Source organism: Montipora foliosa, chromosome 1 (assembly GCF_036669935.1).
Source record: "Montipora foliosa isolate CH-2021 chromosome 1, ASM3666993v2, whole genome shotgun sequence".
Classification (NCBI taxonomy): Eukaryota; Metazoa; Cnidaria; class Anthozoa; order Scleractinia; family Acroporidae; genus Montipora; species Montipora foliosa.
The window spans coordinates 26,278,398-26,297,175 of NC_090869.1; the positions used below are offsets into that span (position 1 = coordinate 26,278,398).

At 39.5% G+C, this 18,778-nt stretch overlaps 1 protein-coding gene across 2 annotated transcripts in view; it reads right to left on the reverse strand.

Moving 5' to 3' along the window:
* Nucleotides 1–2,249: 2,249 nt before the first annotated feature.
* Nucleotides 2,250–18,778, reverse strand: part of LOC137995221 (anoctamin-10-like) — a 20,136-nt gene continuing 3,607 nt past the window's right edge. For both annotated transcript variants that reach the window (XM_068840798.1, XM_068840794.1), the window contains 11 exons: nucleotides 16,676–17,005; nucleotides 15,470–15,586; nucleotides 14,297–14,542; nucleotides 10,785–11,117; nucleotides 9,994–10,049; nucleotides 9,260–9,334; nucleotides 8,786–8,965; nucleotides 7,439–7,630; nucleotides 5,357–5,488; nucleotides 4,777–4,887; nucleotides 2,250–3,587 (listed from right to left, as the gene is read on the reverse strand). In XM_068840798.1, the coding sequence (XP_068696899.1) occupies nucleotides 3,531–3,587; nucleotides 4,777–4,887; nucleotides 5,357–5,488; nucleotides 7,439–7,630; nucleotides 8,786–8,965; nucleotides 9,260–9,334; nucleotides 9,994–10,049; nucleotides 10,785–11,117; nucleotides 14,297–14,542; nucleotides 15,470–15,586; nucleotides 16,676–17,005 (1,829 nt within the window). In that variant the 3' untranslated portion in view covers nucleotides 2,250–3,530. The remainder of the gene's footprint in view (nucleotides 3,588–4,776; nucleotides 4,888–5,356; nucleotides 5,489–7,438; nucleotides 7,631–8,785; nucleotides 8,966–9,259; nucleotides 9,335–9,993; nucleotides 10,050–10,784; nucleotides 11,118–14,296; nucleotides 14,543–15,469; nucleotides 15,587–16,675; nucleotides 17,006–18,778) is intronic.

An 18,778-nucleotide genomic window follows, 5' to 3' on the forward strand; every position in this document is an offset into this window, starting at 1 on the left:
TTGGGCTTTCCAAGGAGTGTGCACTGAAAGACACATGTACCATTCAGCAGTTGTGAGAAGGAATATCACAGACCCTTCCATTGCATTGCAAGAAGTGTTTTCAAATCACCTAACAGTATCTGCGCCTTCAAATTGTTCACAAAATTGTAATTTTGCTCTTTCCGCTCTCATAATTTTAAACTTTGCTGAAGGTATTGGGTGGACAAGCTGATTACCTCCAGGAAAAAGCGATTTAACGTGTTACTCCTTTTTTTTCTTCGGGACTGTCAAAACAAACACGGCTAACGGAAGAAAATAAGATGTCCTGGGTTTCCAAGAAAGTATCTCATGATCAATACGTTGCGTTAACCGAGTTCTTCCCCGATAGTGACAGTGAAAAGAGTGTTTCATATACGTTTAGGACTGGTTCTGAGGGTTTTGACGACGAAAAAATGGAACGAGTTCGAAGAATCCCGCTCAAATCCCGATGTTGGGTATCCTGTGGTACCTGGGGCTCTTCTGCATAGCATTAACTGAAGAGAGTGTGGTGTAACGTGAAGTGCTAGATTTCTATCCCATATGAACCATGTGAGCGTTAGCCCTACTGATGGAACTGGGCCCACACAAGGACAGAGAAAAACTCTGACCAGGGTGGGAATTGAACCCACGACCTTCGTCCTTGTGTGACGAAGTTTCAACGACGTAGCAAACTTCACGGGAAATTCCCCTGGCGTTATCGGTCTTGGAGGTTGCCTAAACCGCTCTCTAGAGTAAAGATTTTTGGAAGTTCAAGGTCTTGATGTGGGAGGGCAAATTTTGTTGCGCGAAAGTAAAAATCGTTTTACCATGGCGAGAGATCATGCATTCATGTTGTTTGGCCTGATTTTGACCTCGATTGCCTGCTTGGAGCTGGTTGCCACCTTACTAGCATAGAAGGTCGCATAGAAGCGTGGACTTAATTCAAGCATGCGCAGCAAACAGAAAGTAAGATTGAGCAAAACCTGGTGACGAAAAATGATGCTCTGCGGTCTTGCAAGGTTTGCCTGTGGGGGTGGAATGAAATGCGCACGATCGAATGCTCCAATGTGCGAACTCCAATCCAAAGGTCTATAGTTACACCCTATCGGTTGACTGAATTCAGTAAAAAAATTCTTCCCGTTATGCCGGTGTATATACATTGAAATGAAAAACTAAATATGCAAATAGTGCATTAAATTATTCACTGAGACTAGTCAAATGTAAACTACTAGGTGCAACTTTCTTTCAGAACTGCATCAACGCAGGGAGGGTCTACAATCTTGGACAAAAAGGGTTGAGAATATTAAAAACAGGGGTTATTTTGCGCACTACGTCCTCAATATCGCACATTTGCCATCCCCCTCCCCCCTACAACCAATGTTGATAAGCCCCGGTTCGACATGCTCTGTTTCGTCTAGCAACATTGAGCAGGGGGGGGGGGGGGTGGGTGGGGGCAAAAAGAGAGCTTCTTTTTCATCCTTGTGATCGGAAGTCCAAAAGCAGAGTTTTCTCAACAATTTTGTCCAAGATTGTAGGTCAGTTTTTTCTAAAGACAAGCCTTACAATAAGCCACTTCAAACTTTTTCATTCTCACATTCTCACCCTGAGCCTCACCTGCAGATGACAAAAATAGGTTTAGGCCACTAATATCTGAAAAAACATCGTAAAGAAACTATAGAGCTGCACGTGTAAGTGTTTGCTCTAAAAACGAGTGCATTGTTTAAAGTCGATCTAATAACCTGACTAAGTAGTATAACGTGTCATGAGGATTTTGCTCAAAACTATCACTGAAACTTCAAGTCAAAGAGGCTCGTAGGACAAAGCGTCCTTATTGCGTTTCCTTATCCCCTCTATTAATTCCAAACTAATTCTTTGTTTTACTTTGAATCTAAGACTATTCTATGTTATCTTACATATTTTGTCTCCTTCTGTGTTCCCCAGTTCAAACTGACCATGTTCACTTCTAGCCACACCCCTAGCGGGCAGACCTTCATGAAACCTTCGAACTATTAATTAAAGTGTTTTTTCTGAGCAAAAGACTTTTGCAACCTTCAGAGAGCCACGTAAACAGTTGCTATGACACATGAAATCCAGGCTAAACACCGTTCAAACGCCTAACAAACTGCAGTGCCACTGAGCTGAAATGCTGTCATAACTTCAGTGTTTCGCAATTTTGTCTATATTATCATTCAATTCTCCCAGCCATAAAGGAAAAGCGAAGACACGGCGCTGAGACGTGAAGCAACAACATGCTATGACAAACCTTAATATTTATTTCACCAAAGATTATTTCAATCTTATAACGAGCGATATAACATACCGAGACAACAAGTATCCATTTTATCTGACTGACAGTGTCACCGACATGTTTACTGAAATAACTCATCACCTACCTAATACAACCTACAACTACCTAATACAAAAAAAAACCAACTCAAATCGTTTCCCAAATCCGAAAAGTCCCGATGAACCAAACAATCTAACGAGCGCTTCCCGAAAGCCACGATCCTCTCCGGGCATATTTCGGACTGGTACCTTGATTTCCTCTTTATCATCAAAAGAAAAACGTTTCGAAACTTAATTTGCTTGTCTTTTTAAATAGGCTGACTTTAGTTGATTCTCGGGCATCATCACAATCGAGTCGGCAGCATTTAAAAGGGAAGGAAAAAAAGGATTTCTTTCCCGTTCGAATTGTAGAGATCGACGATTTTGGTGAAATTTTGCCGACTTACTTTGAGTGCTTCAAACTGCGGAATGGGCCGGCTTGTAGATCGTCAAATCCTCAAGTTTGGAGTTACAGTGATGCTACATGAAAATCCAAAACCGGATTTCACGGCTTCAACAAAATCTCCAAAGAATTCAACGTTCGAATTATGCGTATTTGCTTGATTTTATAATTACAGCGGTTATCAGTCACACGGGCACCTCAACCATATTTTTTCATATTTCGAAAGTAAATTTAGGTGGACGTCAATCAATTAATGTTTCCACGACAATAGTCCTGTTCTCTTGGCGCCAATTGAATTCGTCATGGAAACATTCGATTGACGTCCACCTAAATTTTTCTTTCGAAATATGAAAAAAATGTCGTTGAGGGGCGCGCGTGACTGATAACCGCTGTAAGAAGATGCTGATTTTAAAGTCTAAATCCGGATTTTCAGACACGTACTACAGTAACCTATCGATTACTTCTGGATGACTGTTGCTTGCGTTTCACAGCGTTTTGCAATCGAAGGTCCCCTTGTGTTAACACCCGACACTCCCGACTCTCAATGCGCCTAGACACCCGTGAAGACAATTCCCGTGTGCCGTTTTTCAGTTAAGACTTGGAAGATTCAATGACTCACCCACTCACCCACTGGCTGATCGACACCCACTCTCGCCGCAACCGAAGATTCGAATTGAATTACTTCAGTACAAAGGAGCAAAGAGAAAAACTTCATGGGAACTTAATAATACTTACAAACGTTATGGCCACTGTACTACGCTAATTATTCTGCCTGCCTATTATAATCCTCGTCAAATCCCGTCAACTAAAGCATGGTTTCTTTCGATGGGAATTTCTTCACATTGCAATGAGTCTCCTGAGCCTGAAAATAAAGTTCAAAGTGAGTGAGGCATGAACGCTACAGTTCTAAACAACAACGATGGTTGCGCACCGAAGACATTTCGTTTTTTTTCTTAGAACTTTCCAGCAATCTCTCAGGTTGGTCCCCAGACCTCTCATTTTGCAGTCAGTAGGGAAAAGCAACACCCTGGGAACAAAGTATGAAATCGCCTTTACAGTAATGGTCATCACTTCTTTTCATCCCTCAAACTGACATTTCCCTTTTTATTCAACTTATACGTCGTACAGTCTACTTTAGACTTCAAATCTACTTCAACGAAACAAAGATTTTAAACAAGCTGAGAATATTCACAATAGGCGAGGCAAAGAGTTGAAGCCGGATCGATGGCTTCACCTTGCAGTTTCCGATATCCACTAGACTAACGAGACAACCTACCGGAAAATCGAATTTTTTAGAGTATTGAAATAGTAGTACCCAGCAAAACAATTGAAAGTTAACCGTCTTCAACGGGGTTTTTAGACCTAAATACTGTAGATCAGCGCGGCATAACTTAGAAAAAAACGCTATTTCTTGTTGAACTAAAGCTGTAATTCTGCCTGTTTTCATTCTTTTTAGAGCGGTAAGCTTGTCAATATTAAGATGGGATATTACGTCCTGTAATTGTTACGAAATGTCCAATGTCAGTTTGAGGGATGGAAATTAGCGTTGACCTACAGTAATAGGTGGTTTTCTCGTTACATAATCGCCGCCATGTTGGTGGACGAGATCTCTCGTTAGCATCCTTTGCCCGTCCACCCACATTTTTTTTTACATTACACCATTGTAACGTCGGTCTCAAGAAAATTAGCTGCAAACCAAATATTGATAGCCTCTAATGTCGACATACTTTTACCTCGTCACGCAATGGGGAGGATCGCAAGACAACCCCAACTTTCAACAACTTGCTACTTGATTGGCAGGGTCGTACATTTCATCTACAGTGTACGAACAAATTGCCCAAGATTCATTGCACATACTACTTGCTACTGATGCGAGAGATGAAAAAACGTTTCAGATCTACACGATTGTCATAAATTCCACAGAAAGGGAATATCCTTGTTTTACGAAAAAGTATAATTTTCGGAAGGACGAAAATTAAACAACCAATTCACTTCTCCTGGACAGCAGGTTTTTTCAACCAATTCATTAAATTTATTGTCTATGAACTTACCCTGAGAGACAACTTGTCCATATAGTGTTGCCTGGCCATTTCATCTTGTACCCATTGTGGTACATCGGGGATAGCAAGCGCCAGTATAAACTTAATTCCCAGTAAAAAATGCTGCAACGATTAACAAATGTGTTAAATATCAGGTCATTCGCATGATCATAGAGCGTCTTTCAATTACTAATAATAGCGAGCTTACGCAACAGGACGGCTGGAAGACTCAGGACGGCAGAATGGCGAAAAAATGTCGCGCGAGATTGTGCATTCCCAATCTTACGCGACATTTTTTCGTCATTCTGCCGTCCTGAGTCTTCCAGCCGTCCTGTTGCGTAAGCTCGCTAATAACTTCATTTATACAGCGCGAGAACCGCCACAACTCCAGTGAAAAATAACGATCAAAGAATGCCGTTGCCGTAGCAAACGACGGAGTGAGAAAATAAGCGAACGAAAAGAGGGCTTTCTTCCTGCATGGCACCACACAGTCGAAAAACGGGTTCGACAAACTCGCGTTTGACGTTGCTTGTGATTACTTAAATTTATGCTGGTTTTCGTTGCAAAACAGTTGCATAAAATCTATCCTTACCTCAATAGCTACAAACATGAGTACGGCATTTACAGTTGTCATTTCAGGCAGCCATTCAGCGCTCTTGGCAGCTAAGCCAATCAGCGCACAATTTGTGATCACAGCAACAACACCAAGAGCTTCAAAGGCCATCTGAAGAGAACAATATTTTTTTTTAATTGAAGAGAGCGCGTTACTTCATCCTACCATAGCAAAAATTAAGTTTACGCTTTACATTTTTAAGAACACGAACTTTCGATTTAATCAACGAATCTTTATCAAGGGAGAATTGAACTTTCTGTCATTTATATTGAGAATCACGTGACCAAACGTCCCGGTAGCTCAATAGGGACCTTAAGCAAGGACAACAACGACGGCTACGAGGACGTTGTCTAAAAATATTATTTCCCGTTACACTAATAATTTTGCGATTACTCCAAGTCGCTCAGCTTGGAAAGTGTGAGTTCACATCCCAAGAATAAAATTGTTGATAACGGTGTGGATATTTAGAGAGAACATTGAAAATTCATCGTCAGGTGCTCTCGTCCTCCACATGACCTCAAATTTGATCATTTCACGTCGTTGTCAAGACGAGAAAAGCAAAGAAATGTATCAAAATGTAAAACGCACGTGTAGGGCGTGCAGCACTATTGTTTTTGCTAATTAAAGCCATTGTTTTGTGGCGTTCTCGTAGCCGTCGTCGTCGTCTTTAAGGAGTTTAAGAAACGACAACGCCAAAAAGCAGTAATATCATTGGCTAAAAGAACCAAAATGATCGTGCTGCACGTGCGGCACGCTTTTTTGAACATTTTTCTCCCGTACTCGCCAAAACTACAACGTGAAATGACCAAATTGAAGGTTTTGACGACAACGTGGACAAACTACAGTAAATCTTTCAGTCTCACTCTTTACTTCAAATCCGTCAGTACCAATCCAGTTATAGGACACGTCGCCCATATTTTATAATATAAACAAGATGGAATAATCATGAAATACTTAGAAAAGCTCAAACTTATATGTTGAAGTGACGTTTTCTTCGCCGTAGCCGTCGTGGTATCTTAAACTCTCTTTTAAGGAGTTTAAGAAACGACAACGGCTACGGCAACGACAACGCCAAAAAGCAGTAATATTATTGGCTAAAAGAACCAAAATGATCGTGCTGCACGTGCGGCACGCTTTTTTGAACATTTTTCTCCCGTACTCGCCAAAACTACAACACGTGAAATGACCAAATTGAAGGTTTTGACGACAACGTGGACAAACTACAGTAAATCTTTCAGTCTCACTCTTTACTTCAAATCCGTCCGTAACGATCCAGTTATAGGACACGTCGCCCATATTTTATAATATAAACAAGATGGAATAATCATGAAATACTTAGAAAAGCTCAAACTTATATTTTGAAGTGACGTTTTCTTCGCCGTAGCCGTTGTGGTATCTTAAACTCTCTTTTGCTTAAGCTCCCTAATGTTGGGGTCCGACAACAACCTCGTTCCCAGGGTCTCTCATCTTAACGCGTTAAGATGAGAGACCCTGGGCACATTTACATTGCTAAGTAGCTTTTCTCCATTAGAGATGATTAGTATAAAAATCTGGGAGACACCACAGTCCTGGCACGCGAAATTTTTTCTTCCGGTTGCCGTCCGCGTCTCAACAACGCGATCTCTTGCAAAATTCAAATATCGACACCATAAACAAATATTTTGCATTTTCTCCTCGATTTTAGTAGGCTACACAAGCTACATCGTGTTAAAAGACTTCCGTAGGCTGCAAAGCAAGCGTTTTCTGTCCCGTGTCTCTAACACAAAATAGGCTGATTTATCAACAGAACGGGAACGTCAATTGACGACGGCGCGCGCAGGAAAATGTCCTTACTAGTAGGTTAGATTAGAGTAGAATCCAGACTATTCTGCGCACTCTCCCGAAGTCAACTGAAGTTCCCGTTCTGTTGCTAAATTATCGAACGTTCGCTTCTTCTTCTTCTTCTTCTTACGCTGGGCACAAAGAAAACTACTTATGGGCAAGACTACAGTTAGAGTACTTTTGGGAAAAACAGAATCGCAATCATCGTATTTGCAATTGAGTGCTGATTGAAATAGTTACCTGCCATGCGCCGATGGAGTTGGCGGGCTCCGCAAAAGGACGCTGATGAATGCGGCACATCTTGAAAGCATCTGTTCGTATCTCTATCACATTGTTTAGTAAGGCCCAGAAGGCGGCCATGGGGTAAGCAGAGGAGAAGAGAAATGTGTAACCAAACTGAAGAAAGAGTTCCAAGTAATCGAAAAAGGGGCCCTGGAAAAGGAAAAAAAAGGAGTCGCTTTTTATTTAAAAGGTCCCGCGGCTATGAGAGCAAGATAGTACAAATACACAGCATGACAGTTTAAAGCGCAGCGTTTATTAACAATTAGACCCATAGCCCGCAAGGGCTACGGGTCAATAGCCTATGAGGCGAAGGCGAATGGGCTATTGACCCGTGGCCCTTGAGGGCGAAAATATTTATTTGGGAATAAAACGAAAGAAAGTGTCACGCTTTTCGCTACTCGAGGACTATTAATAAGTCCTCTAGTAGCGTAGCCAATCAAAATGTATTAGTCCACTAGTTGGGTGATACCAACAGCTATTATTACATTTCAACCCCAGACATAGCGTTTCAAGCGTTCTGGGCATAATTGCTAACCATTGGTTAAAGGTTCTATAAAAATCTCTAGGTTCTGTCATGGGTTTTAAGGATGCATGATAAGTTCCGAGCAACGAGTTCTCATTGGTTATCAGCTCGTGTAACGTTGGTTATAGCCAACGCTCACATGCAATACATTGTACTCAGTTTTTTGCCATTTTTGTCAAGTGGGAAAAGCTCAGCTAAAAAATTGTCTGCTAAGGAAGCTACCTTGTATGAAGCGGGAAGGAAATCGGTTTCCCCGACTGATATGGTATTTTTTCCTAGAGTTGTGGTTGCTGGCTGGTGGAACTCTTTTTTTTTTAACATAACCCATCGACGATAGTTGAACCGATACTGCCAATCTGTACGTTCTTTAAAAAAGAAAGGCTGACTGAGAACAACAGACAGACAGTCACTGACTGACAGATTGACTGACAGATTGACTGATCGATTAACCGATTGATTGACTAACTGATTGACGGAACGGATGGATGGTCAACTAACTCAGACCCACTCACTCATGACTACGTCCCGTACCCCTTACGAAGTGACATTGTTCCTTAACGCCCCACGGAATTTATGAACAAGAACAATGTTGTCAAACGAGACCACTCGAAAGAAAAAACGGTTTGCTGACGCAAAGTACAAACGTATCACTTTCCCCTCAGATCGTTTGAATGGACTGACTAACTGGTGTAATGGCCGATGAACTCACTGGCCACCTCTATTACAGATTTGAACAACTGTTTACTGATAATCTCTGTTTAATTAATGATAATATAGCTTACTGAGTACTGTTCCTGTGTGCCTTGTCGTTCAATGTCATCTGAACAATCAGCCGTCGTCATGACAATCTTTTTCCCTTGTTTAGACACCTTAGTAATTCGGCTTCTAAACATGATATAAGGGATCAGCGACTCAGTAACCTGGCCAATTAACTGAGATGTTATCATCAGTGCGGCCAAGTGCTACAAGGAAAAACAGAAACAATTACCTGAACGCAAATAGGAAGATGAACGCTGCAAGTCTGATTTCCAAACATAAAATAAGAAACAGCACTTTTCAAGATAAATTTCTCATCCATAGTCTTCCAGCATTCCTGAAAAAACGATTTGGCTAACTGCATCCATTAGGAGCTAGTTAATGGCCCGGGTTAATGGCTTAGTAATCGAAAGGTCGTATAGGTTCGACTCCTCCGAAGGAGCACTCGGGTATTTCCCGACTATTTCCGAGTCATCGATGAAAAAAATATATTTTCTTACCCTTTGTAAAAGGTCGATGTCTTGAAGGTAAAATGCGATGTAGAAAAGTGAGTAAAAACAATTAACAAAATAAAACTGCAAGGCAAAAATAGAAAACACATATGAGCGCGACATTAAAAGTGATATTTTTTTAACCAGTACAACACAACGGGCAAGGTTAACGTAATGTAAATTGACCACCGTACAGGGATCCTAAAAGCTGACGTCTCGAGCGTTAGCCCTTCGTCAGAGCTTGGATCTAGCTTGGATTCGCTCTGACGAAGGGCTAACACTCGAAACGTCAGCTTTTAGCATCCCTGCACGGTGGTCAATTTACATTATCAACTCTGTTGATAAAAACAAATTTTTGTGTACTACTTCTCCACCGACGCAGCACCACAGTTTCTTTATGTCTGTGAAGTTTGACGATTTAAATCCTCTCCGTTCTTGACCTACAAAGGAAATTGTGCCACCCGAAAATGGCCCGTAAAGTTTCGGGACTTTCGAGAAACGGGCACTTGCTCTCTGAAGATTTTAAAGTAAGTAATGGCGGGCCATTAAATAGGAAAATCCCAATTAAACTAAACAGGTGTCTCTGAAATTCACGCTTAAAACTTTGGTCAATTAGTGTTAAGTCTGATCAGCATAGTTTTCAAATCCAAAGAAAAAGAAGAATTGATTCTGTGGTCATAGTAGTACTTTTAATGAATGGAGAAAAAGTTGTGGCAGCAAGCCACAGCTGTGTTGATACTCACGAGAACCAATTTAACAATGAGATGGTTGTTGAACGATGACTGCAGACGATGATTTTCTAAGGGAATAAAAGACAAAGAGAGACATTCACGTCAAGTTAAAACTAAATACATTGTGTTATTTACCCATTTCGTTGTTTAAAACTAATGAAGAAGCAATCAAGCAAGGGAAAATAGAGGTACATTGTATAGCTAGTTTATCTAAAAAGTTTAAAATTAATATAAAAACAAGTATTCCTATGGCTTTGTAGCACATTGCCTCAGCGAAATCTTCAAAATGGTTACACTTTACATCCAACAGTCAATACTGGAAGACTGTTCCTAGCCATAATTTTAAGTTGCTTGATGGAAGATAAATAAAACTGCTTGATAAATTTGCATATTAACATAATATGAAAGGCCTCAATGACAATGACATCCAGGGGATTCAACAGAGGCCAGCTACCGGCAGTTCTGCGAGCTGCTTCATTTTGATTTTTACTCAAAAGCCTGTCTAAAAACGTGTGAAGCTGCAAAATTCGGCGACAATATTGTTGACATGTACAAATTAAAAAACTTCGAAACTTATCAAGCCTATTACAACTTCAGGCAAACTTAACCATCAACATGACCAAAAGTTTTAAAGTCTCCTCTGGAAATGTATGTTTAATAGTTTTCCATCTCCAGTTGAAGTAGGCCATACAATACATAGACACAGACAAAGAGTAAAATTAATGAAGGCCCTTTTCCTGGTCATGAACCAATGCTGTCAATGATGAAAGAGAGGAAGAGGTATTGATTGAAGAAACACTCACCCCACTCGGTCAGAAACGTCGCTAGTCTGTGGTACAAGTTGTTCGACAAAGCAATAACAACAGCGTACATAACGCTGGGTAACAACAGCATGATTTTGGCTACAACTCCTTCAACCTTGTTGTATCTGGACTCCACAGCATCCATAAATTTAAAATTCAAAAGCATGACAGCAGTTGCTAATTTCATGCATAGTAAGACTATTGGATAAGAGACGCAATAGGTCTTGACATTTCGTTTCCATGGCGAATAATAGTATTCCACTTGGCCAGTGATAGGGCTGATGCGCTTCATGCCCCAATATTGTGGGCGTGGCTCCATGGTATGTTCTGATTCTGAAAATTGATAATTCAAAATATATTTGGGTACCACGAGATAGGGAGGAAAATTGTGAAGTAAAGTATCAGGAACTGTAGGACTTGTTTTGTAATTAGCTTGTTCCAGTGATTCACTCACCAGAATAAGTCAAGAATTGTAGAAGACCCAACATTGTACTGGGCACTGATCAAGTTTCTCAAATTTCAGAAATGGCAATACAGTGAATAGAAATTTAGCAAAGCAAACTTTAAGATGAGTAGAAACCTATTAAACTGTAGACCGTGAATGGGGCGGGGGGAGAGATTAACAGACAACATTACACGAAAGGTATACCATTGTGCAGATTTAACATTGCATTGGGCAAAAGAGATGCTAAAAGTCTCACTACTCTGGGATACAATGAGATAGGCAAGTGAGCAAGCACTGTTATTGTCACATACCAAAGACACATATAATGTACATAATAATTATTATTATTAAATTCTCAACCTTGGATAATGCATTTCGCATGCTCTGATTGGTTCAAACAATCTTGGTTATCAGCTCATATACCTTACATGTAGTTTGACCTTATATGGTAAATGATTGCAGTAAGCGTTGCTAAGTTAAAAATTTCTTTCTCTCTGAATAAAGCCAAAATAGAACAAAACTTTTTTTGTGGAAAGTTTTGATCAATTCCGACGTTTAGAAGTACACGAAAAGGCAAGAAATGTTTTTGTGATGAGCCTACGTCTGTCTGACCACAAGGTATTACACAACATCACATCTTCATCAAGTTTTCCGATTTTGCTTGGGTTTTCTCGCTTCCTTCGCTCGTAATTCTTACTTCCAAATTTTTGGAGTTTAAGGAATTTAATAAAACAATAAATTTATTATTCCATTCGCGCTTGTTGGATATGAGAGTGGTTAGAGCCAACTCGGCGCTATGTGACTCGTTCGCTATTTACCACCTCATGTCCAACGCACACTCATGGAATAATTGTTAATTATTTCCTGGTTTCTTCCCCTCAGCTACATTTATCACCTAGCTATTTTCAAAAGAAAAGCTAAATAGATACATGCCTCGTTTTTATAGTTCCCAACAAAGTGTCCCTTAAGCCTAAACACCAACTACATATTTACAATATTCAATACCTTAAAGAGGCAGTGTCACTGGTGGCACATGCATGACAGCATGCCAAAAAATTTTTAAAAGTTTGCCAACTTTTCAAAGGAGGGTGTGGGGTGTGAATATCTTACATAATCAAAGCCCTCCATTGTCACTTTAGTGAACTAAATATCCTGTGGTGTTCAGAAACAAATTCACCATATTTTCGTTGTTGTTCTTTGCTCCTTTTTTCATTGATTTTGTTGTTTGGAAGGGGTTTTGATCATGTGTTACCATGTGGAGTCGTGGGGGCCATCAAGCTGGAAGCGGACAAATAGTGATTTATCACAGACGAAAAAAATAGTCACACTTCACTGAATTCAGCTGTCATGCAGAAAACAAACAAGGCATATTTGTGTTCGATTTTATTTTTTGGACTCCAAATCATCGATAATTGATAAACATGCATTTTAGTGCTTTTCTAAAGCCGTAATTTAGTCTAGACTTAACCAGAAAAAGCAAAAACAATTTGTAATGTCTGTTAAAATCTCTGTGTGTAAAAAATACTGTGCATGCCATCGCATGACACTGCCCCTTTAAGCATTACCACTGGGGTTCTTTTTGGATAAGGGTTTTTCTGGAATGTTTATGTTTACTAAGCCCATTGACTCGTCAGGCACCCTAGGACACCCCCATGCAGTTGACGGGTAAAATCGTCTGGCATTTAAGACAGAGTAAAATCTGTGAAGTTTCATTCCCAGGAGTGAATGGGTTATAGTTTTTGACTGATAAACCCATCTACTCATCAGGCACTCTAACTAAGATGCTCCCAGTTGACGGTCTGACATTAGACAGAGTCACATCTGTTAAGTCTCACTCCCAGGAGTCAGTTGGTAAGGCTTAAGTCACACTTCAGTGACACTTAGTGTGCGTTCAATTGACCGTATTCCAGAATAGGAATACATGGAATGGAAGTTGGAAATCCTTTGTTTTCACATTAAAATTGTCAAACACCCACTAGAATGCTATTTTAAACATATCTATATCGTCCTTGCTGCTTCAAAATGATAGACATACCGTTTTAAATCATCATTCCATTTATTCTTATTGCGGAATAGTGTCAAGCGAACGCGCTCTTATTGCCTTCATTTCCAGACAGTAGAAGGAAGGTAAGGGGATGCGTTTTTGGGCTTATCAACCATATCATTAGGGTCCAATACCAGCTGCTGATTCCGGAATTTGAGCCAGCACTCACCCCCTCCCTTCCCCTCAAACGATACGCAGATTGGAGTAAGCAGCAGAAATCAAGCTTACCAATGATGTACCATATCTGACATGAATATTCAAATACTGTGATTATACTGTAATATTAAAGGGGCCTATTACCTAAACAAACCTTTCCATCTTACTTATTCTCCAAAATCGAATACTGTGCTGTTTTTAAAACCTTTTTATTGAAATCTCACTTTTTTAGTCGCTTTGAAAGACAGGAAGAGTGGTCAGAGTTTGATCCATGACCGAGCAATGAAGGGGAATGGGTTTGATACCAGGTTGAGATCACAAACAATTTTTACTTTCCTTTGCATCGCTGTTTTCAACGAACTATCATAACGCAAAGCAGTCTGTGACGTAAATGTGGTATTGAACAGTTTCTCTGCCTTGTGTGGTCAGAGATCAAATTACAACATTTTTTTCTACTTTCCAAGAGCCTCTAAAACAGTGGCTTTGAAGGACAGAGTTTAGCAAACCACAAAAGCGCAGAAAAGGTGATAGACACTTTAACCCATTGACCATTAACCATACGATTCGTCAAATGGGTCTTGGGGAGCCCTGGGATACCTGAGGAATCAAAGGGTTAAAGGCCTAAAAGGCTTGCAGAACTGTGTACCAAAAGAAATGATATTCAAATACACATTTTTAAATGTGCATTTGAATATTGGTTCTTTTCACCTCTTTTTAAAACACTATTAAAGGAACTCAGTTGGTAAAAATGAGACAAATTAGCTAACAACAAAAACGGGTGGGGTTTTTGCGTGACCAGCAAACACAACTTCTCATGCAATTTGTGTGGTCTACTTATTTATCTGCTCAATGTAAAAAGGTCCTCACCTATTCCTGATGTAAGAGTTCCCCAGCTGAAGGAAATTTCCGCACAGCGTCGTTTCCATGCTTCCAAGAAGACAGTGGCCCAGATGAGATTCAAGATGGCAAAAACTGTGTTTTTTGTTTGTTCATGAGCCCCAGATAAAGCAAATATTACAACCAACAAAACTGGAGGGACAAGCGACATGGAGTAGAAACCAAGGAATCCAAAATACAATGCAATTGTCTCACCAAAGTAATCTCTTATGCTATCTATAAAAGAGAAAAATAGAAGGCTGGACAAAGGTTTACGGATTTGTTAACAAACTATTTGTGCTGGAGAAGTAAAGCCATAATCCACTAATCTGTCATGCTAACCTCCAGAGCCTTACAGCATAGTGCCAAGTCCAATACCTTTTATTTTATGTTTTTTACTCTGTTGGAATGTGGCCAAACTGTGAATAATACTACCCGTTTCTGCACTGAACTGTCAAAAAATTAAGGCGATGGGATAAAAAAGGGGATATAATATCTCCTACTGAGTTCAATACCTGTTCCGTGAGTTACCTGGTCAGCACTTGCCCGGCTGTCAAGCACCAGGGCCATAAAATGAATCAAAAACGAAAAGCAGTGCAACCACAGAAAACATTGTTATAATATTATACCTCAGGGCAGTTGAATTGAGCAGGAGAGCCCATCATAAAGGTAAGTGGGCAGTTATGTAGAATAAGACCAGAACATGGTACGACAAATCACAGCCATCCCTACTATCTTAGAGATACAATAAATTAAGTGATGTATTCAGCTCTTCTTCCTCATCCCATTATTCTAAATTCAACCTGTGGCATGAAGAAGTTCTGCTTGTTGCAGAAGTTGCAGTTTATGACAGCGGTTGCAGAAACTTCACCCGCAATAGACCATTTCAGTTACCAGGCCTTTGAATAAAAGTGAGGCTGGAGTTGACCTTGCTTTGATACAAACCTCACTGCTTTTCTTATGTAAATAGAAACTTGTTAGCTTAAGAAAAGCAATGAGGTTTGTATCAAAGCAAGATTAAGGTCAACTGCACCCGTGCATTTATTCAAAGGCCTTGTAACTGCACACAGAACTGTAAAATGGTCTATTTGATAAAACCATAAACTGGACAGTTTTCAAAACAGCTCTTGAAAAAATATTCGTCTCAAACCAGGGTCAAATTACCAAGAGGTTGTTTCCTGTTCAAACTTAGATACCACTTGTGCTCCAGGGCTTTAAGTTTGTCAGAGTCATGAAGAGGAAATATCTGAGTAACAATACCACTTGTTAAACACTTTGGAACTGGTGGAAAAATGAGAAACACAAGAAATTAATTGGTTGAGAAGTCCAGGACAAACACAAACACATAAAGGGGCTTCCAATAATAACTGCTACAAAGTAAAACTAAGTATTATACTAATTGCCTTGTCTTAATTGTCAAGGTAGATACAGACAATCAAATTTTGACCTATGGTGCAAAACAATGCCAAGCGAACTTATACAGATGGCAAAAAGTTAGTCTTTTCTATATTACTGTACAACTTAAAATGAAATTTACATGTACTATATTATTGTGCTAATTTTAAGTGTTTGCAAGGCAGAAAAATTCATTCTTCAGAGTCAAATGGATCTCTGTTTTCTAATGATGTCCAGAATCTTTTTCATACATGATTTCAACTACATGTTTACATATTAAGCTGTCTTTTCTTTTCCCTCAGAGGAAGGGGTATTAGCCAATGGTTTTTGTTGAGTGTCATCAACTTAGTTGGGGTCAACATTGATTGGAGTGGGAGATGAGGCAGAAATGTAAGAGGTGGTCAGGAAAGAGAGTTGTTCAAAGGTCTGAGTGCCCCACTGTAATGTGTCTAGGATTGTAGGGACAGCTACTATTCTCTACCATACACCACTAATTTAACACATGTAAACAAAAATGTATATATTGTGGTCCATATTTTCTTGGTTTTAAATTTTTCAAACCCATTCAGTTTTGACTTCTCTTTGTCCAATATTCATTATCATAATCTCAAACAAAGGAAAATCAAAATTGAAGTAGCTGGTTTAAAAAATATTTGAACATACATACATACATACATACTTAATTGACCGCTCCCCATAGGGGCTTTTCAGGGCCAATGAAACACAAAGAAACGACAGAACAGAAGAAGAAGAACAACAACTATTAAGAATCCCAACTGGCCGGAGGCAAACCAGTTGGCTATTTACAAGTGCAGCTGGGAAGTTGAACCAGGGACTACCAGGATCAAATTCAACGTGTGGTTAGAGCGGGTCTTGAACCCGGGATCTCCGGATCTCAAGGCAAGCGCCCTAACCACTGGGCCACACTGCCTCCTAAAACCTGAAAATATGAACTAAAACATGTATACTACTTACTGATAGCTCTGCCTTTGAATAATTTGACATCACTATATCCAGGTACTGTACCATCTTCATGGACTTTGATGTGCTGCAATGCCATGAATACAACACGCTCTTGCTCACTTATTGTCAAAAAGCCCTCACCACCATTAGTAAATCCCTGAAATTCCTCACTCAACTGTACACAAAAGTCTGTTGGGATCCCACTAATGCGGCGCTTTTTCACTTTCAGTTTCTCGGCACCAACAAGAAGGCGATGTGTTTCTCCTGAGATGTGCAATGTGTCACAGTTCTTCAAAGAGTTTGGTACCAGCTTGGCTTTAAGTCCTGCCCCTCCACTACTTACTGTAGATTCAATTAAATGACATGAAATTTCCATTAGTCAATCCCAAAGGTCTTCTGAGCAAAAAGCTAACATAGATGTAAGCTGCAGTAGCCTAGACATTAATATTCTGTCAGGACATTCGTTTGAATCATAGTCCACTTATGACCAGAAATGCACTTTTAGAAAATTAGATGCACACCCAATTTTGGCATCCATAAACTTCATTAATTTATATAGCTTCTATATCATTAAAAGTAATGTTCTATGCGCTTTATAATATCATGAAAAATATATCAAAACTATAAAAAAACCTAACAACTATGTATATAAGCATAAAAATTCAATACAAATCTATTTATAAATCAAGAAAAGGCTTGGTGAAAAAAATATGTCGTTAAATGTTCTTTAAAAGAATTCAAGGAATCAGTATTTCTTAACGATGCAGGTATGCTATTCCATAACTTAGGTCCTGCAATAGAAAATCTTCGGTCACCATAAGACTTTAGCTTAGATCTCGGGACTTGAAGTAACATATTCGAGCAAGAACGCAAAGAGTAGGAGCTGCTACAAAAACTGAGCAAATTGAATATATAAATTGGTGAAAAACCATTGATAGCCTTAAATACTAACAACAAGATTTTATGGTATATCGACAGGCAACCAATGTAAGTCTATTAAGCTGGGTGTAATAATTATGTTCATACTTCTTGGTGAATGTTATGATGCGCGCTGCTCTATTCTGAACTAGTTGTAAGCGGTTTAAGAGAACTTTAGGAAATCCATATAGATCTCACTGCAGTAATCCAAGTTGGTAGTCACAAAAGCATGAATAATTGCTTCAGTAGATTCACAATCCAATTTAATATGATCTTATCTTACTAAGGGTGCGTTCGATTCACCGTATTCCAGAATAGGAATACATGGAATATAAGTTAGAAATTCTTCGTTTTTATGGAGATTCACGTTAAAATTGTCAAACATTGGCTAAAATTCTATTTTAAACATATTTTTATCCTTGCTTTTTCGAAACGCACCAAACATACCGTTTTAATCATCAAGCCACGTATTCTCATTCCGGAATAGGGTCAATCAAACGCGCCCTAAATATTAGTTAAATGGAAATGACATGTCTTGAATATCTTTTTAATGTGGTCTTCCATATCAACACTGGGATCTAGAATCACTCCAAGATTACAAACAGAAGAGGTAAAGGTAAAGGTACACCTTATGTAAAGTCGGAAGTTCCTTTACTCTCTTGAGAGTATTCTCCCAGGAAGCCGACGGCACGCTCATTTTACCCCTCTCTTTTCATCGGTGCTCCATTTTAAGGGTATTTAAAGTTACTTAGGCTACACTGAAAGGAAAGAAGTTGAAACAAGGATGTGAGATGTGAGATGTTTGGATCAAACTTGGGACCTGTTGCACCAAGGCCGCACACTAACCGACTGTGCTACCCTTGCTCCTTCGAATAATTTGAATATTTTCCCCTCCAACACGAACAAATTTAAGTTTTTAAGTTTAAGTTTAAGCCTTTGCTGCCTATTTCCAACAATAAAGTAAGCGTAAAGGTTAGTGTTATTTTTAGCTTAGGGTGAATACAGCTGTTCATCCTTATTTGAAGGGCAGCATTTGGGGAACACTTTGTGATGTACAGCGTCTGTATTTCCAGATGCAAGTTGTGTTGAAGTTGGGGAGAAGAGAAGAGGACACCTTGTGACATTTATTGAAAGATGCGAGCATCTAATTAGAGGCATCACTAGACATATTTATCAAAGTCTCAATGAACAGACTTA